Source organism: Equus caballus, chromosome 22 (assembly GCF_041296265.1).
Source record: "Equus caballus isolate H_3958 breed thoroughbred chromosome 22, TB-T2T, whole genome shotgun sequence".
NCBI lineage: Eukaryota > Metazoa > Chordata > Mammalia > Perissodactyla > Equidae > Equus > Equus caballus.
In genome coordinates, this window is record NC_091705.1 from 32,835,648 (window position 1) to 32,859,128 (window position 23,481).

A 23,481-nucleotide genomic window follows, 5' to 3' on the forward strand; every position below is an offset into this window, starting at 1 on the left:
AAGGTACACAGTAGGTACTCAATAAGTGTTTCTGGCCAAATGATGTAGAAGCATATATTATCAGGCTTCAGAAGTCCACGCTATGAAGTCAAACATTTCACAAAAGATGAATTAGGGACCCAGAGATGGAAGAGCCTTGTCCAAAACCACCCAGTATGTCAGCAACAGACTGAGAACTGGGTCTTGACTCTGGGTCAAGGGATTTTTCTGTGGTACCACCTGAGACTTGCTCAATTGGTTGGGGATGGTTCCCATATTAAATTCAGAAAATATTGTTTGCTAGGTTATAAACAGAATTGTAAGTGGAAAAATAAAAATAAACCCAAAGAAAAAGACTGAGTTAATACTCCCCTACATGAGCTCTTTCCTGCTAGAAAGACTTCCAAGTCTGAAACCCCATGGGTTACTGATGTCTTTTGGCCATCTCCTGGAAATGGCCCATTTTCTCCTTATTTTAATCCATGGCGGCTGGGGTGAAATGAGCAAGTGGAGTCCCAATCTTTCTATTTTGGTCATTGTGAATTCCCAGAATTGGAGAACAACCATGGTTGCCCCTTTCATGTTTGGGCATCCGCCACTAATTCCCATGCCCCTACCCAGAATCACTTCTCATTTGCAAATTGAGGAGCTGGATCAGGATCTCTCAGGGGTCACCTGCAGTGGGATGTTCTGTGACTTTGCTACCAATTGAGGATAGAAAAAGTTATGGGAAAAGCAGAAGGTCTACTCTGCCCCTGCTCTGGTGGCTCTGAGCAGAGAAGGAGGCACATTGGGTGACCTGAAGCATTCATCTCCATGGTTACACCCCATCAGGAGGCTGCCCGTCCACCATCACCCACAGGTGATTAAGAGAAAGATGGCAACACCAGCCTCACCCCATAAAAGCCTCACCGCATAAAAGCCACGCACGTGGCATGTCCGCCCAGATAGAACTGGAAAATGAACAAATGTTTGCTCTTCATTAGGCTGCATCATATTCCTCACAGCTGCTCCTTGTTGCCTTAAATAGTCTTAATGGAGCTGTAATAACCAGATACCTTCTGGTTGCCCTACTGGGCTCATTCTACTCATTATGACAACAGACTGCCTGGATTGGATTGGAATTATCATGTTTCCTTTCCTTCTTTCCATCACAAAGTCACCTCTTTCTGTTGTCCCTCATCTTCCCCAATCCTGTTACTTTTCTGACCATGATGATGGCCAGGGTTACAGAGCTCACAGACAACCCTGCTCTCAAGCCAACATCTGTTAGCATTTACTGGCATGCTTAGGGTTTTTGGTTTGTAACTGGGAAAGGTGGGAAAATTTGGGCTGCGGATTGGGAGGAGGGAAGATGCTATGGTCCAAGGTCACATGCAGAAGTCCTTTGACTTTAGTGTGGCTGTGTTTCATCAGCAGGGTAGATTTGAGGGCTCATCACATGCGTCCATGGGCATCAGATGTGACCAGCAGCAAGCACAGCAGGTGAGGTGATGGGTCTGTGGGCACAAGCAGGGCATACACTGGGGACTCATGGGCCTCCTTACACAGCATCTCACAACCTTGAAAGTAAATTATAGTCACCTGGAGACCTTAGACAGTACTGACCCCTGGATCCCACTCCCGGGGATTCTGACTTAATTGGTCTGAAGGATGGCCTGGGCACTGGTGTTTTTAAAACTTCCCTAGGTAATTCTCAAGTGTAGGCAAGAATGAAAACCTTTAAGACTCAGAAATATACGGCAGGTGCACTTAATTTGCCTTAGGCCTCCTTGAGTTCTTAGGAACCCAAGGCCCCTGGTCAATCATGGTTGCTTGGACTTGAGACATAACTACGGGGGTGGTAGTTTCCGAGAGTGGGGTCCAGTGGGACTATCAGTAGGCGGGAGATCCAGCTGGCCTGGACAATTTGTTTCTACCGCAACTCCCAAAATATCACAGACAGAAGCGCTCTTTGGATCACTTTGACCAACCCCCTCGCCCTCATTGCATATATATGGACGTGGAGGCCCAGAGAGGGAGAGTAACCTGCCAAGTTCACCCAGACACCTAATGAAAGAGATAGGACTGGAATGTAGGTATCTTGACTCTCAATTCAGGGCAGTTCACGTATTACTTCAATTTACTGAACCTAAAATATGTATTGAGAGACTCAAGTTTACATGCTAAGGAGAACAAGCTGATTTTATGGCTCTATATGAAAGAAGGTGTGTGGGCATATCTGGGCTCTGGGCCCAGTCTCCTGGTTCAGGCAATTCCATCTTTACCTTGAATTACTGTCCCAGCCGCCTACACGCCTCTGGTCTCCCTGCTCTCATCTGTGTCAGATTTGTTGTTTGTTGTTAGTGCCGTTGAGTTGATTCTGACTCCCACTGACCCCGTGTAGAGCAGAGCGGAACCCTGCCTGGTCTTTTTGTGCCATCCTCTCACCTTCCAGTGTTATATCGGACAATGCTCTGCTGCTGTTCTTAGGGTTTTCATGGCCAATTTTTTTGCAGGTGGGTGGCAGGTTCCTTCTTCCTAGTCTGTCTTACACTGGAAGCTCTGCTAAAACCTGTCTATGCCAGATAGTTACATCTAAAATGCAAATCCAGCTTAAAAAATCCTGCCCCCTTCAATGGCTCCCCATGGCCCCTGGAATAAAATCCAAACACCTTAGCCTGACAAATGTCCCCTTGCCCTCACCCCATGCCCTCCCCTACTAACAATTTCAGCCCATCTCCCTCCAAGCTCCCTTCCATCGTTTATGTACCAAACTGCTTCTGGTTCTCCTAACTCAGTCTATTGTAAACACCCTCATGCCATAGCTTATTCTAGTCCCTCTGCTTAAAACACCCTTCCTGCTTTCATTTGGTTATTCCTATTTCTCAAGCTTTGGTTTAGGTTTTATGTCTTTCAGAAAGGCACTGGCCATCCATCCTCAGGCTAGGCTTCATGCATGCCACCTGAAGGGTTCCCAGAGCACTCTGGGTCTACCTCTACTGTGACATTTTGCCAAGATATTGAACTGAAATGATCAGTTTATATACCTGTTTCTAAGAATAGGCTCTCAGTCCCCAGAAGGCAAGGGCTCTATCTCACCTCATCTCCTCAGTTCCTAGAGCCTAGTACCATGCCTGGTCTCTGGAAAGTGCTCAGACATCTTCCAGTTGAAATTCTATAAGACTCAGTCCTTGGTCCTTGTCTCTGTCTATGCTCACTTGCTTGGTGACTTGGAAAAGTCTTGTGGCTTTAATATCATCTATATGTCAATGACTCGCAAAGTTTTCTCCCCAGCCCAGGCTTCTTTCCCAAATTCCAGGCTCATATATCCAACTAGCTACATTCCATCTCCACTAAGATGTCTAATAGATGTGTAATTGTTCAAAGTAAAACTCCCAATGCTCCACTGATCCCAAGTCTGCTCTACCTGCAGCTTCCCCATCGCTGTTGGTGGCAACTCCATCCTTCCAGTGGCTCAAGTAATAGCCTTGGAGTCACCCCTGATTCCTCTCTTTCTCTCACATGCCATGTCTAATGTGTTAGGAAATCCTGTTGGCTCTATCTTTAAAATATATTCAGAATCCAGCCACTTCTCAGCACCTCCACTGCCACACCCTGGCTTGAGTCACCATCGTCTCTCACCTGGGTTACTGCAGTGGCCTCTTCACTGGTCTCCCTGCTTTTATTCTTGCCTTCCTGTGTCTATGCTTAACACAGTAGCTAGAATGAGTGTTTCAAAATAATGTCAGGTAACTATCACTTATCTTCTCAAAACTCTGCAGTGGCTTTCCGTTTCATTCAGAGTAAAAGCCAAAGTCTTATAATGGCTTGTAAGGCAGTATACGGTCAGGCCCCCTTTATCTCTCCAATATCATCATCTATTACTTTTACTTCTTGTTCACTCTACTCATGCCACCCTGGGCCTCCTTGTTCCTCTTTGTACACGGCAGATGTATTACTCCTTTGATCAGGAACTCTCTTCCTCTAGATATTTTCCACCATGTCTCTGCTCAAATCTTATCTTCTAATTAAGGACAACCTTTCTACTCTACTTAACATTGAAACCTCCTTCACCTTATGTCCATGGAATACACTATCTATCTCCCTTCCTTGCTCTACTCTTTCTTTTACAATGGTACTTGTAGAAGATTGTATTATCCAAAGATTATATTTTCCAATATCTCCTGTTCCATATTCTTTTTTAGAATCTTGCAACTGCCCCTCCCTCCATCAAGAGATGGAGTCTAACTCCCCTCCCTTAAATGTATGCAGTTATTATTTACTTACAACCAATAGAATATGGTAAGACTGATGCTGTGTGATGTCCAAGTGTAGGTCACAAAGGTGATACACTTTCCACTTTGTTAGCTAGGGAGCTCACCTGTGGAGTTCTGAGCCACCAGGTAAGAGGTCTAGCTATACCGAGGCTACCATGCTGTGAGGAAGCCTAGGTCATCTGAAGAGGCCACCTGTAGGTGTTCCAGATGAGAATCCCAGCTGAGATCCCAGATGATAGCCTGCATCAATCCCTAGACACGTGAGTAAAGATGCTTTGAGATGACTTCAGTCCCTAGCTTTAGAGCCTTTAAGGCTTCAGACAGCGTGGAGCAGAGACAGACCACTGCTGCTTTGCCCTGTCCAAATTCCTGATCCACAGAATAGTGAGCACAATAAATTGGTTGTTTTATGTTGCTAAGATTTGGGTAGTTTGTAATACTGTTAGACAGTATTTTTCACTGTCTAACATACTACATTATTTATGAATATATTACATTAGGTAAGTTATTGTAAAACAACTTACTTAGTTGGAAGCCTTTTGTTTAGTTCCTGTTTCCTCTGCTAGAACACAAGCATCTTGAGGGCATGGATCTTTGTCTATTTTGTACACTGTTGTATCCCAAATATCTAGAACAGTCCTTGGGAATAGTAGATACTCAGTAAATATTTAATGAACAAATTTGTAAGTGATTATACAACTGAACTGAATTTTAGAAGACACAGGTTGCTGTAACTGAGAGGTCCCTTATACGTTGACACATCAAACTCACTCAGTTGTATGAAAAAGCTGAGCAGGGTAGGAGAGTAACAAGCAACAAATAGCACAGAGCATGTTGGTTTGAGAGAGGGACTGGAGATCCAGGAGTTTCACGTCTACAAGAGGACACAGTCTTCAAGCAGATTTGTGACTCTTATGCTCCCTATGTAGATTCCAGACGTCACAGGATCCTTGATGATCAAACCCATATCCACCTGTAGTCTAGGAACATGGACTAGCACATTGTGGAAAGACTCCCATTAAGAAATGCTTTCCAATTAACCTCCTGTTAATCAGAGAATGCTGTTAACTAGAAGCTAAGCATTCCAGTTAACTGATTAAAATAATTTGAACTAATTAAGGGCAAGGCTAGTCTAGTTAGCAGTATTTCTGGTTGAGGTCCAAATGATGGAACAACATGTATCGTTTTTCTCTCACTATAAAAGCAGTTCATTTCCAGGCTCAAAATAAACCTAATCCCACCACACACATGTGGATGCTTTTGAAAGAGATACCTTTCTGGAAGGAAATGTGCCAAAGCAGTCAAATGTATTTGTATTTTTGTCTTCAGATTTTAGATTGCAAATTCTTAGAACAGTGTTTCTCAGGCTTTGACTACTTGGCCCCTTTCTGATAAGTCACATGTCTCCCTTAATGCTATTTGAAACTTTACAGCAAATTAAATATTATGAGTAATGACTTATTAAGCCATCATGATACTGAGGATGCCTGTACAAACAACACACCTTCTCCTGACACTCACCAAACAGATCTACATGGGTGTATATAAGCACACACACATGTAGCTCCCCGCAAATTTAAGGGGTTGGGACTATTCAACCAACCCTCTAGGAAATAAGGCCCAAGGAAGGGAGACCATCTCCTTCAACTCTTGTCCCAATATCCTTCCAAAATTTGTAGATAGAGCATATGAAAAATGCTGTTTTACCTGGACCATATTTGAAACTAACTGCTAGTTCTCCTGAGCTGGTAATCACTCACATCCATTGACATCAATGTTTTTGTTCTCGTAAATGTGTCAAACACACCCCTTGCCACTAATGTTTTACACTCTCGTAAAGTTTTAGGACCAGACAAGCCCTTAGAAATCACCTTATCTAAACTCTTCATAACGAATAAAGAATTTTAAAACTCAGGTAGCAGAATGATACGCTAAGATCACACAGTTTGTTGTGTTAGAATCTGGCTGTCTGGACCCCCAGTTTAGCACAATTTCATGACCTCACACAGCTTCTGAAATACTGCTTTGTAAGCTCTGTCTCAGAATACAGTCTGAGAGATAAACTTAGGCTGCATTATCAAGAATTCCAAATGTGTAGAGTCTGAGTCAATGCGTTTTCACTGCACAGTGAAACCGAACCTAGCATATTTGGGGCACATGCTGCATGTGAAAAAAACTCCACAAAAAACTAGCGCATATAACTCAGAGCCTGGCACACAGTAGATATTTGAAAGATATTTTGGGAAGGGAGGAGGAGAGAGAGAGAGAGAGGAAAAGTGAAGAAAGAAATGCTTGTTTTCAAAGTTGGCTGCAGCTGGATTCCATCTGCATGAGGAGGGTGGAAAAATTCCTCTTGGAGAGTGAGGTGCTCTTTAGTGCAGCGCAAACATCTTAATGAGTTTTTTGTTCTATTTTATTTTACTTTTTCTTCGTAAAAGGTGAGGCCTAATGCGCGAGGTCTGAAACAAAAGGAGTGAGACAAAGCGAGCTAAATTGTTCTGCATAATAAAGTAGGGGAGAGTAGGAGTTCTTTTCCTGACTGCTGGGAAAAAGGAAAAAAAAGGGGGGGACTTCTGAGGATACTGCAAAGAACTTTCAGGAGAGGAGTGGATAGAGAGCTGACAGGAGACCGGAACCTTAGGAGGAACCGTATCCAGGAGCTTCCTGGATTTTGCTGCCCTCCTGTTATTCCCCAAACCTCAGTAACAACTGCTACTCACAAATCCTTTGCGTTAGAGACGCTTTGGGGAGGAAGGAAAGGGATGTCCAATGCAGGGGTGAGGAGAAGGTACACAGAGAGAGGGGACGACAGTCACCAGATGAGATATTGACTTGGGGGCTGTTGAGAACACAACAGAAGCATGATAATGAGGCACGAGGTGACTAGGAGCAAGCAGGCCTCCCAGAAATCACTGGAGGGGCAGATTTGCTGGCTTTTCTACAACATGTAGGATGGGGGCTTGAGCTGGTCTATCTTCCTATTGAAGGGAGGTGTGAATCCAAACTGATTAAGTAGGTCTGAGTGGTGACTGAGATGGTGCATTTCCAACATGTTCCCAGGTGATGGTTATGCTGCTGGTCCAAGGACCATACTTCGAGTAGCAAGGCTTTAGCACCCATGAAGCCTCTGCACCCATCAGGAAGTTTCCCCACAGGCTGGTTTCTTACCTCATATTCCTCCTTGAACCCGTAGCCCTGGCCTCTCTTCATCTGGGTAATGTGCTGCAGCAGATCAGCCACCCGGATGGCGGGCTGGAACTGGTCCCGAGGATAGCTCATCTCCACAGGGTCGCAGGCCCGGTAGGGGTGAGTCTGGATTGTGAGGGTGGGCTGGGACAGCTCCCCGCGGCTGCCATCTGCTTCAGAGAGAAGGAGGCAGAACAGACCATCACCTATGGGAGTTTTGTCCTCTGTCCTCCATGCCTCCCTCAGCTTGACCTGAGGAGGGCAGAGGGAACTAACTCAGGACTCAATCGATCAGGAAACCACAGAAAGAATAGAGACACACTGCTTCCCTGGCACGGCTGTGGTGGTAATTTAAAAATTAAGACAGCAAACAAACCAATGAACACAATAACCCTTGATTTGTTTCTATTTCAAGGGTGCATATTGATGGAGGAAAGACAAAGTTCTAGGTTGGCTGTCATCCCCTGCCTGTCTCAGTCCTTCCTCCAGTCTTGTCAGGGTTGTCTTGGCCAATCTTGGCCAATCCCAGAACCAGTGAGAAGCCAGAAAGGCTGGATACTGGGAGTACTCTCCTGTTTAGGAAGTAGGGTTCCTGGAAATCGTGTCTGGTGCCCGCCTGCAGGTGAAGAGAGCCACAGGTCCCTGGAGATCAGAGCCACGTGTCTGCTTCTGGCCCATTTGCCCACATCCCTGTGACCCGGTTCCCTACTAGTTTGTTTCCTTTGGGTTGTACGCTGGAAGGAATTGGAGCCAGTCTTGGACCCCCAGCAGACAGCAGGGACTCTGACCCTCTTAGCTGCTCTCTCCAGCTATGGGCTCTGCAACAGTGACCACCTTCTGCCCACTGTCCAGTTTCCTCACCACTTAACACTCTTGAGCCAGGAGTGTTGCTGAGCCCACCTTGCAGATAGGGAAGCCCAAACCTCTTCCTTCAGTCCTGCCAACTACTTCTCCCAGGCCTGGGTCCTATGCCTCGTCTCCTTCATAAAATCTCTCTTTGACATAGCTCTGTACTTCCCCCTGATAAGAATCTTTATACCCACTGAGTTGCTTTAACTGCCGTGTATTAGTTTGGCCACCCTGGAAACTGATTTCTGCTGAGGTTGGATTTGAATTCCTCTGTGCCCCTTGGACAAGTAAAACTACGTTCTTGCCTTATCAACTCTCTGTCAGGCATACATTGTTGGTCTTCCAGGTCCTTCATCCTATCCAGAACTATCTAGGCTTGGTCTCCCCAACCTCCTCTCAAAGACATGGACAGTCTATGCCTTAGACCCTCCCATTTGTGGCATGCATGAGATGATAACTGCATCTCCCCTGGATGTTTCCAGGCATTGCATGGCACCAATGCAGACCCCGCTAGGCCTATGCCGTACTCACTCCCTGGGGGTCTGTAGCATACATTCTTGATTGTCTGCAACTTGTCTTTGCAAAATCCATGTTTCCTTCAGCTTGTTTGTCTCTCATGTCACAATAATCCATCAGACATTTGATTCTGTAGGTGAAAGGGAAGTTTCCTACCATGTGACAGCATGAGCAAAACTGTTCCTAGTAGGGAAAGATCTAGAATATAGAGGTTTATGCATAAGGAAGAAAGGCCTATGCAAAATTTCCTGACTGTGCATAAGAAAAATAGTGCTTACTTTTTCTCCTGGGCTTTCAGGTAACAGGTAACACCTCTTCGATGGCATTGCTTAAATATAGAGCTTGGCAAATGTGGGGGCCGCTTCCCTTCTCCATCACACCCTTGTGATCAGGAGTTAAAATTTATTGAGAACCCACTCTGTGCCAGGGGCTCCGGTAGGCACTGGCAATGCACAGATTACAGATTTCACCCTCAAGGCTTGATGGTCTAGTAGGGAAGACAGACAAGAAGAACCAGCTGAAGCACAACAGACGCTGGAGAAGCCAAGTACATTTAGGTAGGAGCAAGGAGGTGGGGGTGGAGTGAAGGTGGTGAGTGGAAATGTGATGAGGATAAAGCTATAAGAGACAGTGTGAGGTCGGTCTAGAAAGGCTGTGAATTCATAAGAATCTTCAAGCCAGTGGGAAGCCGTTGAAGGATTTTGAAAAGAATCTCTCTTTTTAAAGATTCACACTATTTCTTGTAGGTGTCCCAGCTGCCATGGATCTGAGGCACCCTTCCAGCGAATATCACTCCTGTGACGGTGTGGTGGGGTTGGGGATGGAGAAGAAAGAAGCACTTGAGTTTGCTTCTCTAGATGCTGCACTTCATGATCCTTAGGAGAGGATGAGCCAGAGTCAGTGCCCAGAGCCCTGTGGGTGTCTCTCACCTAAGCCACCATCACATAAGGGGGCAGACGTCTTCAGAGACCCATGGTCTCCTACAGGTCCTGGGGCATGAGCTACGTGGGAGACTTGCTGCCTGGCAGAGACAGGCTTCTTAGGAATGGGAACCTGGCAATTTTTGTGAGATGCCAAATGTTTCCAAAACCAAATAAGCTACCAAATGGATATTTTCCCTAAACACATTGCTACACAGACTGTAAACTTGGTGTCAGCAAAACCAACACTGGAATGGAAAATAACTGCATTTGAAATTTAACAACTTGTATTGCTGTAACATTTGTAATAATGTCAATGCCGGTGCTAATGATGCTATGAAGACTCGGAACCAAGGGATTTTCAAGGCTTATTAAATCAACTAGTTGGACTCCCTTTTGCAATGTATCTTACCTCACCTATTCCCTTATTAACCTCCGATAATGCAGAAGTGATGCCTTTATCACACCCCATTTCACCAGACGCACTATACTTAATTTTCCATCATTAGATTTAATGAAAACCCAATTTCACAACTCACTTCTCTCAGGAACCTACAAGTAATGCTACGTTTTTATCAGCCCCAATTAAAAAGCATTATGATGTTTCTATTCGAGAGGGAGCCTTAAAACTAATGTGCGATTCTGCTGCTAATTCAACAAGGGCGCTGGAATTCACATGCTGCTCATAAAATGTAACTCAAACCAGCTGGCCAAGGGAGAGAACATTTTTCATTTTTCTCCTCACTAGACCCTCAATTTTCACGCCATTTCACCTTCTCATTGATGGGTCTTGCCTGTTTATTTACCACATAATCATATTTTGGATTTCTTTTGCACTTTTTCTAAAGCTGTTGTCTAACCCTGTAAATTCCCCTGCAATAACTCTTGTCGCTGCCTGTGAGGGGCATGTGGGGCAGGCAGAGGGATTTTGGTGACATGTATGAGATCACAGCTCACCACTGTCCCTCTGATTCTCTCTTTTCTGTCTCTCTCCTAGTTCCTCTTCCTTCTTCCTTGGGAACCAGGCTTTGACCTTCTCTTTTTTATCCCCTTGCTACCAGCCATTATAGATCTCTCTCTAGCCTGAGCCATATATTTTCAATCACTTGCTAGAAACTGCCACTCCAACTAGTTAACAAATATTTACTGAGTACCTATATTGTACGAAGCATTCTATTAGATACTGTGTAGGAGTGTGGAGGAAAGTGTGTTCAGAGGGAGATAAGCACTCCACAGGCCTAGCAGGAAAGAAGAAGAGATAAGGTGTGCATAAACAAGTCTAGCAAAGCTGGGAAGGGATAGGCACCTAGGAGATGGGAAGATGATGTGCTGCAGAGTTAGGCACCATGGAAACAAGCTCTGGACATTCACGCCCCATCTCTGTTGCTTTTGGCATGACTATGTACAACCTATATCGCTCTACCCAATAGAACTTTCGGTGATGATGGAAATAGTCTATATCAATGCTGTGCAATATGGTAGCCACTAACCATGCATGGCTACTGAGCATGTGAAACATGGCTAATGTGACTGAGGAAATGAATTTTAAATTTTGGTTAATTTTAATTAATTGAAATTTAAATATCCACATGTGACTTGTGGCTACTGTATTGGGCAGCTCAGATCTAGAGACAGGGAAAAGGCAAGCACTCTGGAGTCAAGTCACAGGGCAATGACATCTAGTGGAAATATAACATGAGCCATATATGTAATTTAAAATTTTCTTGTAGCAACATTAAATAAGGTAAGTGAAATTAATTTCAATAAGCCATTTTATTTCATCCAATATATCAAAATAATATTTCAACACATAGTCAGTATAAAATTATTAATGATATATTTTACACTCTTCATTCATACTAAGGCTTTGAAATTCAATGTGTATTTTACTTACAGAGCATTTCAGTTCAGACTAGCCGTATTTCCAGTGCTCAAGACCACATGTGATTAGTGGCTACTGTATCGGACAGCACGGGTATACACAGGCTTATCCCAAGCCAGATCAAGTTCTAAAGAGAACTAACTTAGAGCTGGAGCGAACTCTAAAAAGACGCTGATCTAGTGTAAGACAGTCCCAGCGCAGCACTGTCCAATGGAACTTTACACGATGATGGAAGTGTTCATATTTGCACAATCAATATGGTAGCCACTAGCCACCTGTGGCTATTGAGCACTTGAAATGTGGCTAGTGTGACTGAGGACCTGAACTTTTACAACTTAATTTCAAATTAATTTAAATGTAAATAGTTTCACGTGGCTAGTGGCTACCATATTGAATAGTGCAGATCTATACAATTATGTCTTCAAATTTTTTCTTTAAATCAGCTTTCAACTATTTTTTTAACTTTATCTCATTATGAATGATAGTGAGACATAAAGTCATGGATGTGATATGCTCGTTTTGTTTTCATGTTCATGAAGATGTTTACATAACTATTTAAGAAATGGCCTGCCATGTCCCATGAGAGGAGCACAATCCACACCCTGGGAAATGCTGTGGGTCTGGGTTCCAGAATCAATCAGAATGGGGTTTGTATCTTTAATTAACTGGTTACGGGCTGTGAGATCTCAGCCAAGTGACTGATATTTCTGAGTCTCAGTTTCTTCATCTATAATACAGGGAAAATAAGTACTATAAAGATTCAAAGAGATAAATGGTAAGTCCTCGTACAATGCCTGGTATCTGGTAAGCAGTGAAAAAAACAATAATTGTTCTGATGTTGTACAAGATGTCCTGCTGGGCACATGAAAATCCACAGACTGGTGAGGGCACCTGGGGAGTCGTTTAGGGCTTCTCTCTTTTTCCCTTCATGACGCACTCCAGAGCCATCTATTTTACTCCATTCCTGCTGCTTTCCCCTAGTTCAGATCCCCATGACCATTCCATCAGGTTCCTAATGGCTCTTTTTGCTTTTACAGTTCTTTTTATACAGCTTTGATCAAGTCACTCTTCTCAGCAAAAGCCTTCATAGAGTTAAGACAAAATTTAGTAACTAGCCAATCAAATTTCTATAGTTTCTGGTACCAGCATCTATTTCTTATTTCATCTATCACAACTCCTCTCTAATCCATGTGCCCTTTAGGGCAGGAGAACACGAAGAGTGGATGGGTAAATATATAGAGACTGTTTACTGAGCAGGGAGAGTCTGAGAGATGAGAGAAGGTGTGAGGTGGGCAGGAGGTTGGGTCACCTCCTCAGAGTAGAGATGTGGTCAGAACAAATGAAGTGGGGGCTGTGGCAACAGCAGGCATCGGGGTCAAAGCACAGAATCTGAAGACAAAAGTTGGATTCAAATATGAACTTCACAACTTTCTAGTATAGGACTTCAGACAAGTTACTTTGAGCCTAAGCTCTTTATTTGTAGTTGGCAATATAAATGGTGATGATGATAATAATCATCCTCATATAAGAAGGTTGTTGCAGGGTTAAGTGGGATTCCATTGGAAGAAGCTTCAAGATGGCACCTAGCCAGCAAGCAATGCCTCATCCCTCTTCCCCCAACAAATAACAAGCCTCAAGAAAATAAACTTGTAATAGCACTGAAATCTACGTCTGTCAACTAACCTAGTGTCAGAATTTGGGAGGAATATCCATTCATTATATCAGATTCACATTTACATGTGCATGAAAATAAAGGCTTCATTTTGTCAAAATTACTCTCTGAAGTTGTACAGAATCATCTTTCACCTGATTTAACACAGCAATTTTCCCTCTGGAGTTGGGAGAGACTGCAATTTCTTTGGTGAAGCATCAGATGAAGTAGTTGGCTTGTGTTTAGGAGCCATGTTGTAAGAAAAATTTCCTCTGTATTTCCAAGTTCTAGACATAAATTAGGATAGGTGCATAGATTTGTGACCCTTGAATAATGGTAGATTCTCATCTTCCATCTCATATCCACTTAGGGATGTGTCATCACATCACAGTGTGATGATAGATGGAATTACCTTCTGTCTCTTTCTTAAGTCTGACCAAATGCATAGGGTTGAACTTGAAAAACTAGTAATAAGTAGAATGCCACCCTACTGTGCCGCATTCTAAAGCTATGGACAATTTCAGTTTATACAACTGGTGATCAACACTGATATACTTTGCTACCTGAAGTAACATTGGCTTGAAGGATAAAAAAGAAATTCTTCATTTTTTCCCACTTTCTTTCCCGGGCTCAGAGGATCAAAGACTCTAGCAACCAAACATGGGGGTCAGGCATCTCCATGCCCTTTCACCTCCTAAATCTCTTTCACTGGGGTCTCTGACATGGCAAAGACACAAGTAAGTGGATAAAGACCTTTGCATCCCAGAATGCAGATTCAGTACCAGGAGAAAATTGTGATGGACAGTCAGATAGAAGGATGACGTCAGACACTTTACATAGGAATAGTGGCTATGAACACCTATTACTACCTCTGCTGAAGCCACAAGGTTCCAACATTGGACAATGAGGGCAACAATGAGAATCTGCCTTCTCTGTTTATTGGCAAACAGCAGTCCTGGAGAGATCTCTCCTCCTTTGAAGTCAAGAAAACAGAAAACAACATGCAGTCTGAGAAAAATCCGCTATGTTAAAAATAAGGATAACGACACTCTGGATGCTGAGAAAAATACAATTTTCAAAACAAAAAAGCAGTCAGTGTTGACCGTTTACCCAACAGCCATCCCCTACCTTCTTCCTTTCTGGCAGAGCCCCCAAATTAGTTTGGGTGCCCACACATTCCCCATGTGACTTGGGGGAGGATAATCCTATTCCTAGATCTAGGGGTAAATCCTGATTTCCTTAAGCCAGTCAGGTGTTCCTATCCCTTTTGCCAATTTTTCCAAAATTTTCAATGAGATAGGAGGGGAGTTCTATTAGGGGACTTCTAGGAAAGGCTTCCTTACTTCCAGGAAGGATATTCCAGTGGTCCTTCTCTCCCACTAGACATTACCATGTGTGGGTTTGATGCTTGGGACTGCTAAAGCAATCTTGCATCCACAAGGGGATCCAGGCTGTGGGCAATGCCAACAAGAGATGGCAAAGTGGAGAGCTTGAAAGAACTGGGGTCCTTTAATGACATTCTTGGGCATCTCATTCAACCAACCCTGGACCTTGCTTAGCTCTTGACTTTCTGTTCTGTGAGATAATACATTAACTTATTATTTAAGTTAATTCGATATTTTTTCTGTTACAGGTATCTTAACCTACACAACAGAAACAGAAATGCATTTTAGATTGCATGAATTTTGTCAAAAACAAAATTCAAGAAAACATGGAAAAATAAAGGAAGTGAAAGGTTAAATAATAAGACAACAGATTTTTCAAAATATGGATCAAGTTAAGAAGCAACTGGAAAAAAATTCACTGGGTGAGGCAAGGCAAGATGGTAAGGAAACTAAAATGCAATAGCAGAATTAAAACGGACATTGGAATCTGTAATGAGAATATGCAACAGGCAAAAGCTTGTGGAGAATTAATTTGAGAACCTTGCAATGAAAATTCAAGGGATTGAGACTTCTGTTTCCTCTGTATCTATTATCTGCTCATGTGTGTTCATGTGTGAAGGCACCAAGAAGACATTTTCCGAGAAAAGAAAACAGACATATAAGAGACAGATAATTGGTGTTACTAAAGAAGAGAACAGAATAAGTGAAACAGAAGCGATAATAAAGGATACAATGTGAAAACAGCTCTTTGGCAGAATAAAAACCTCAATCTTCAAATGTAAAGAGTTCTCTACATGAAACTTAAAATAGAACAGAGTTCTTGATACAATTGTTTAAACATTATTGATGTAGAAATGCTCAGATAAACATCTAGGCTGGAAAAAATGGCTATCTGTAAAGGAAAAGAAACAATGCTAATCATATGTTCTACTACTCAAATTTTAATGCCAGAAACCAATGGAACAAAATTTTTGAGGGTAAAATGCTATAACCCCCAGTATATATACACTGATATAAGTTGTTTTTTCATTTGTGAGCCTACAGAAAGACATGCCCTGATACACAAAGATTCAGAAATTACATTGGCTCTGATTCTTTTCCAGAGGCTTAGGGAGGTTGGAAAATAAGGGAAAAAACAAAAATACCATAAGATTGGAGGAAATCATATTATAAAAGAACTTATTTGTTAAATACCAAAATAAGTTAAATGTAGATATGAGTATAAATATCAAAATAAATACGACTCAAAACAGAATGAACTATAAAAAAGAATTCTTAAAGAGAAACTGTAAAAAAATCGAATATAAGAATTCTTGGCTAAAATCTGAAATTTTACTAACAAAAACCAGGAAGCGGGTGACTGATACATCACTAAAAATAAATCTATCAACTCCGTCACCTTCCATAATGGACAATCAATATATATTATTTTAATCTTGTTCTTGAGTAAAGGATCTAATTTCAAGGGTGTATGTACATATCTGTGCGAGTGTGTGTGTATGTGTGTGTGTGTGTATTTTTAAGGTATCAATTAGTAGAATAAAAAGAAGGGTATATAGCTTTCAAATAGAGTCAAAAGTGAAGCAAAAGAAAGCCTAGGCCTCTACCACATGTGGATCTGGAATCCATATTCGTGCTATGCGTGTGATAGAGGAATTGCAAACCTAGAAATCAACATACAAACCCGCGTAATACCACTGGAAATCCTCCTGTTCTGACAAGCAAATGAGAAACCACTCTATAGAGGTATTTTCATAATCCAAGACACATTGATTCCCACAGAACAAAACTGCCTCTACTAAAGATGAACTCATAGGGAAAAATAAAGTATAAAGGACGACAAGCCATGTGAGGAAGCTTATTCTCACAAAGGAGAGTCGGCAGACACGATACACACAGAGAAATATGCCTCCCAAGAATTGAAAATAACAGAACAATCAAAGAGACTATAAAATAAATACATTTAGATTGATTAAAGAGAAAATGGAAAGACTATGAACCACAGTAATAATGCCACACATCATGGAAAAAGGATGGGTAGATTTGAAAAATACAAATTTAACTTCCAGAGATAAAAAATATAGTCACTAAAAGTAGGAAGAGTAAATAAATATATGAACAGATGTTAATGGAACACAATAGAAGTTAAAGATACAACAGAGAAGCTGAAGAAAAGCAAAAGCTGGCTCTTTTGTTTGAAAACACCAATAAATTAGACAAAGCTCTGCCAAAAGTGATAAAGAAAAAAAGACACAAATAAACAATTTCACAATTGCTAGAAACTAATAGAACACTTTTATCACATGTTTGGATTGAACAGTGAGTAAATGACCAGAAAACCACGAAACACATCAGAAGACTCTGAAGGACGTGGCCAGAGTCAGAAGTTACATATCAGCTCATCACCAAAGCATGAGCTTTCTTTAAGAAAGAAGTTTTATTTTGGGATAATTGTAGATTCACATGAGTCATAAGAAATAACACAGGAGTCCCGTATACCCTTCACTCAGTTTCCCCAGCGTTAACATCCTGCATAACTGTAGCACGGCAGCACAAGCAGGAAATTGACATTGATACATTCCACCGCTCTTATTCAGATTAGACATTTACATGCACTTGTGTGTGGGTTTGTTCATGTGTGTTCATGTGCGTCTTTAGTTTTACACAATTTAATCACATATGTAGATTTCTGTGACCACCACCACAACCAAAATGCAGAAGCAGTTCCAGTACAGGGATCCTTCACCCAACAGAATACTAGTTTTGACTTTCTCTCTTGTCTCTAAGCAGAGGGCTAGTTACTGCACCCTCAGTGACTGTAGCGATGATGGAAGGAAATGTCTTTCAGGAAAACCCTAAAGTCTGCCAGAGGCTCACAAACTGGGGCCGTCTTTCCTTGATGCTGCTGTATATAATCCAGGGTCCACAGGGCCACCACATGTGGCTGTACGTGCCACGTGCCACTCAATGTTAGACGGTGCTATTCCTGTGATAGACCCATGCTTCGTGAGTTAAAAGCCATCTGTCTTTACTTGTTTAAGCGACTAGTGGTTGGGTCGTTGTTTTCATTTTCTGTAAATCATTAAAGTGGAAAGCTTCACCTATGTGGTCTAGAGGAGAAAGAATAAGTGAATTACTCGTCTGTGGACTTAGCGTCCTAAGAGCTGAGCCAAAGTCTGAAGGGAACTCTTTGTTCAGAGTCTCTCCTGTGGGCCAGAGAATTGGACCTCCTGTGGGGTTTTGTGCATGCAGTGGGTGTATGTATATGCATACACGGGTGGGTACACGGTCTGGCAAGCACACGGGTATTCTCTCACTTCTGTTCCAACTCGAGCCAAATGTTTTTCAAACTCTGTTGTATAAAATAGACTTCTAGGTATGATTGTGTTTGAAGAAAGGATTTCACTATTAAAAAAACTCTGAAAAAACCACTGGTATATATTTTTTCATTTTGTCACAATTTCATGAAAATCAGTGGGAAAACAAGACAGCCAAAGTGCTGATCCCAGTGTTCTCCAGCATAGGTTTTCTAAACTGAATTCAGTTGAAATAAAATAAAGATCCCTGGGTGAGCCAGAAGTAGCAGACATGTAGCAATAACAGGATGCTTTTTGGTCTTACACATTTAGTGATCAAACAAGGAAGTGAGACAATAAAACCAGTGGGAATGTATGGGATCCTGGAAATATACTGCTGAACCACAAAGGAGAATGGACATAATTCTGGACCTTTAAAATGAACTCACTGAAAACACAAGCCCTTTCTTGTAACATCTAAATCTAATGTTTAATTATTGCGTACTCATCATTCATTTGTACTTCCAGAGGCACTTATGTTTGAAAGCAATGGACTATCTGAACTTTGATGAGTGGAAAAATATCCCATAAATAGACAAGGATATATGTAGCTAAAGAATTTCATAAACTGATGATAAAGTGTGGTCCAAATGTTGACTGGCAAGTAGTGGATTCCTGGGAAGTGTACTATTTATCAGACAAGGATGAAGTACATAATAAAGTAAGAAGAAACCGTGAAGTCACTCAATGTTGGGAAGATTAATATTATTGAGAAGTTATTTAATATTATTAGGAAAAAATTCTGTATATGGCTGCACATGTTAATGTAAATAGAATATTCAAATGAACTGAGAAGAACATGTCATAAAGAAAAGTAAATTGTATAGTTTAGATGTTCTTGCAAGCAGAAAAGAGAGCGATACTGGGCTGGCTTTTTAAAAATTTTTCTTTTCTTTTTTTCTGAGGAAGATTAGCCCTGAGCTAACATCTGCTGCCAATCCTCCTCTTTTTGCTGAGGAAGACTGGCCCTGAGCTAACATCTGTGCACATCGTCCTCTATTTTATATGTGGGACGCCTACCACAGCATGGCTTGCCAAGCTGTGCCATGCCCGCACCCAGGATCCGAACCAGCAAAACCTGGGCCGCCGAAGTGGAACGTGCACACTTCATCGCTGCGCCACCGGCTGGCCCCTGTGCTGGCTTTTGAGAGGAGTCTGAGCAGAGAGGAAGGCTGAGATTGCGTGAGGAAGGGCACGCTTCTATCAGACTGAAGGTTGTCAGCTTCACCATGACTCCAGCTTGGATGGGGCATTTGGAGTTTCTCATTGGCTCCAGGGTGGTGTTCACATAAAAACAACGAGCCCAGCATTTTGTGTTGTGTATATATCAGTACATTCCAAGACCCACGTCCTCATAGGAAAATGTGTGATAGAAAGAAAAAACACCTTAAATAATGCCTCACACTGAAAACACGGGTTTGCCTTATTTTCTCTTTCTCATTCATCAAAATCATAATAAGACAAAGGTATGCAAAATAGTTGCAGAGTAATACTTAGCTAAACTAGAAAAACTCAATTTTGACACGTTTTACAATCTTCAGCCTGACAGGTAACTTTGTCTTTCGTTGATGTGCAAGAAAGAGAAAATGTAATGACTAAACTTGTCTGGGAGAGGAAATTTAAACGTGTAACAGCTGTTTGAAATGAGTTTGCCGTTGTACTGTGTAGATGGAAGCCTGCTTTCTCCATTTCAGACGATGCCCTGGATACATAAGCAGAGTTTGTGGATACAAGAAACCACAAACACAACAGAACACTAATAGAGTGGAAATAATGCAGTTTTGGACTTACAAGACCTGACTTTTATCCTGGTTTTGCCACGAAACTATTTTGCACAATTGCTTTGACTTTCCTGGATCTTAATTTTAAAATTAGGGAGTTGGGTTAGACTAATGCTTCTCAAACGTTAATGTACATTGTCTGGAGATCGTTTAAAATGCAGATTCTAATTCAGTGAGTCTAGAATGTGGTCTGAGAGTCTGCATTTGTAACAAGCTCCCAGGTAATGCTGATGCTGCTGGTCCATGGACCTGCACTTTGAGTAGCAAGGGTTAGATGGTCTCAAAGGGAACTTCCAGTTAAATATAATTTGTTCATTAATGGCCCTAGAATTGCTCAAAAGAAAGCAGACACTGTCCTTTCTGCTCTTAGTGAATGAATGAGGTAGCGCAGATTAGTATTGTTCAAAATCAATCAAACAAAAATTTCTAGGAACCTAAGCTGATGGCTTTTTCTCTGGGAAGAACAGACAGCTAACACTCTCCTAAGAACTAATAAAGCAGTGTGTGCATCAACCGCTAGCCTGGGAGACCCTCAGCTGCTGAATTACAGAAGTTGACCACGGAAATGGTGACCTACTTTGTTTTGTATAGTGGGTCCCAAATATTGGTGCTAGACAAGAGACACTCTGGAAGAATGTTAAACATAGATTCATTGGCTCCACCAATGGACCTAAGAATTCAGTAGCTTTAGGGTGGGGCCAGTCATGTTTGGGAATTACTGTTATAACCATTTAATGGAGGCTGGGGCAGTGACTGGGGGCCAGAAGGGGGAATTTTGACTCAACTCCTGATTGAAACATGGTAAAGAAAATCAGTCCTACAAGTTTTTCCAGAATCCCAGTGGCTTCTTTTCATGATAATGAAGGTGGGAAGGTCACAAAGGAATCACTGTTATAGAAAAACAGCCTCTGAATAGTTGCATTTGTGGGATGTCAACAATTTTAAGGACCCCTGAAAGTTGCAATGAGAGGTCTTAACTGTATTCATATTCTTTTTGTCCACAGAAATTCATCAGAAGAACCAGAGTTAAATCTTGGCTCTACTACTTATTAACCAGAGGTTTTTGGTGAATTATTATAACATCTCACATGTTAAGCCATATATTGGTTATCTACTGCTACATAGCAAACTACCCCAAAACTTAGCAACTTAAAATAATAAACGTCTACTATCTCACAGCTTCTGTAGGTCAGAAATCTGAGTGTGGCTTTAATGGGTACCTCTGGCTCAAGGTCTTTCACGAGGTGTCACTCAAGCTGTCAGCTGTGAGTATGGTTGTGTCTGAAGAAGGGGGACAATCCAATTCCAAGTCCATTCACATGATTGTTAGCAGATTAATTTTCTCATGAGTAACTGGAGTAAGGGCCTCCGTTCCTTACTGGCTGTTGGCTGGAGACTGCCCTCAGTTCCTCGCTCAGTGAGCCACTCCATAAGGCAACCCTCTAACATGGCAGCTGGCTTCCCATAGAGAAAGTAAATGAGAGAGTGAGAGAAAGTACCCAACATGGAGGCCACAGTATTTTCATAACCTAATATTGAAAGTTACATCCCAATACGTTGTCACATTCTATTCATTAGAAGCCAGTTGCTAGATCCAGCCTGCCTCCAAAGAAAAGGATTATACAAGAATGTGTAATAGGGATCAAGGATCTTTGGGGCCATTTTAGAGACTGTCAACCACATACTCCAATGTCACTTCACAATGTCTTTGTGAGAACTCAGGAAATAATGTCAATGAAAGAGCATTTATAATTACAGCAATATACACACATAAGAATATGTTATACTAATTTATTCCAAGGGGTTCATTCAAAACCCTCCAGCTAATTTTACTTAGCTTTGCCAAATGTTCTGAGCCATCCAGTTAATGAAAGTTCTTTAATTCACGAAAGTTTCTAAACTATTCTTTCTACACTTTTCCAAGGATTTTTCCAACATCTGATACTTCAAGGGAAATAAATGGTTTAATTTTCCTTACAACATGAATTGCCACTGACAACAATCTTTAATCATTAAAGAGTTAACAATGCACTTTGAATTGCTTTATCCAGATAAAAAATTCATTCCCTAAGTAAATGAATTAGCCACGTAACTGACAGTCGATTCCAGTAATAAAACACTAATTGAGTGAGTCTGCTAAGTAAAAAGTGCAATGTGATGAATTTGCTAAACAAAGGCCTAACTAATAAATTTTCATGCTAAATAAATGACTTAGAATGGTGACTAAACACTCACCATGTCTAGGGTCAGTTGAAAAAGCAATACTGCTTTTAGAAAACAGTAAAAGAAGTGACTGTGCCAGCTAACATCCTTAACAACATTACACTGGGCTCCTTGCCAAGCAGGGACCAAGTGAATAAGTCTGAATGGGATAAATGTACTAGATTCTGGGAGGGGCAGGGAAATCACCATGGTCATAGCACTGGTGACAAGCCTAATTGAGGACTTGGAATAGTCCAGGATAGCCAGATAGGAGTCATAGTAGAATCCAGAAATGGGCAAGTGGAGGCAGGACTCAATGCCAGACTTTACTGGGTTAAGGAATGTCAGAATCAGCACCAAGGAGAGATCCTGAAAGCAGTGGCTTCAGGAGAGATTCCTACAGTTGGACACATGCTTTATCACGGGCAAAGAGCTTGAAGGTTATAGGGTTTGCTCTCTGTTTCAGAAGGGTAGGATGGCAGTAGACTCAGCCCTCATAGGTGTAAGGGTCTTTGTTGTCCTTTGGAAGCATCTTGGATCAACCCATTTACAATAGTGCCTTCTGGAAGGATCTAAATTCAGAGAAATACATGCTTCTCATGGGCTCCACTGGTTTGGACTTCCAAGTCCTGTCCAACAAAGAATGGTGCAGACTTTTCATCATTAAAGCCTTGTTTTCTGGACTGTTGTAGCTGGCACAGGCTCTGGGCTTCCTTGATTTTCCTTGAACATATCAGGCATATTCTTGCCTTGAGATCCTCTGGCAGGAACACTCTTTTCCAATATGGCTCACAAATCTCATCTTTTTCAAGTCTTTGGGCAAATTTCACTTCTGTAACAATGTAATCCTCCTTTACTTATCACTCTCAGTCCCTCTTATCCTGTTCCACATTTTTGTAGCACTTATCACTTTCTATAATACCATATAATTTTCTTATCTTGTACTGTCCATTGTTTATTTACTGTCTCTCTCTTTTCCCTCCCTACCACCACTACCATGTAAGCTCTGTGAAGACAGGAAAGATTTCCTATGTTATTCACTGATGTAGCATGAGAGCCTATAATATGTCTAGCACATGGTAGGTGCTCAACAAACATTATTGAATGAATGGCAGCAGGGTTATGAAGCTTGCTATGCTCTAACCACTGAAGAGAGGAGTGCAACCTTAGAAATATGTGGAATAAGGAATAGCCTATATCCTGGGGTTTGAAGACATCGCTATCAAAGTATGCCATCCCCCTGGTGGCCTCAGAAGTGTCTGCATGTCGCATGTTATCTGGGAGACAGTCCATTATAGTAGTAGGATCATATGCAAGAGGAAGATTAGGCTTGAATCCCAGTCCTACCACTTAATAGCTATGTGACCTTAGGCAAGTTACTTAATCTCTCTGAACCTCAATCTTTATACCTGTGAAAGAAATCTAGCCCCTCACTTCATAGGCTGTGAGGATTAAAGGGTATTACATATGTAAAACATTCTGCATAGTTCCTGACACATAGTTAGGGCTCAATAA

The 23,481-nt window shown here is 41.8% G+C and overlaps 1 protein-coding gene and 1 long non-coding RNA gene across 18 annotated transcripts in view; one reads left to right on the forward strand and one right to left on the reverse strand.

Annotated features, from left to right (window-relative positions):
* Nucleotides 1–23,481, reverse strand: part of PTPRT (protein tyrosine phosphatase receptor type T) — a 1,024,383-nt gene that overhangs the window by 78,258 nt on the left and 922,644 nt on the right. For 9 of the 17 annotated variants that reach the window (XM_023626585.2, XM_023626594.2, XM_023626590.2 and 6 more), the window contains one exon: nt 7,407–7,597. In XM_023626585.2, the coding sequence (XP_023482353.1) occupies nt 7,407–7,597 (191 nt within the window). The remainder of the gene's footprint in view (nt 1–7,406; nt 7,598–23,481) is intronic. The other 8 variants (XM_070247923.1, XM_070247921.1, XM_023626593.2 and 5 more) reach the window with 1 other exon arrangement.
* Nucleotides 4,345–15,410, forward strand: LOC138920241 (uncharacterized). Its single transcript, XR_011431081.1, has 2 exons — nt 4,345–4,498; nt 14,876–15,410. It is a non-coding gene; the product is annotated as an uncharacterized lncRNA (long non-coding RNA).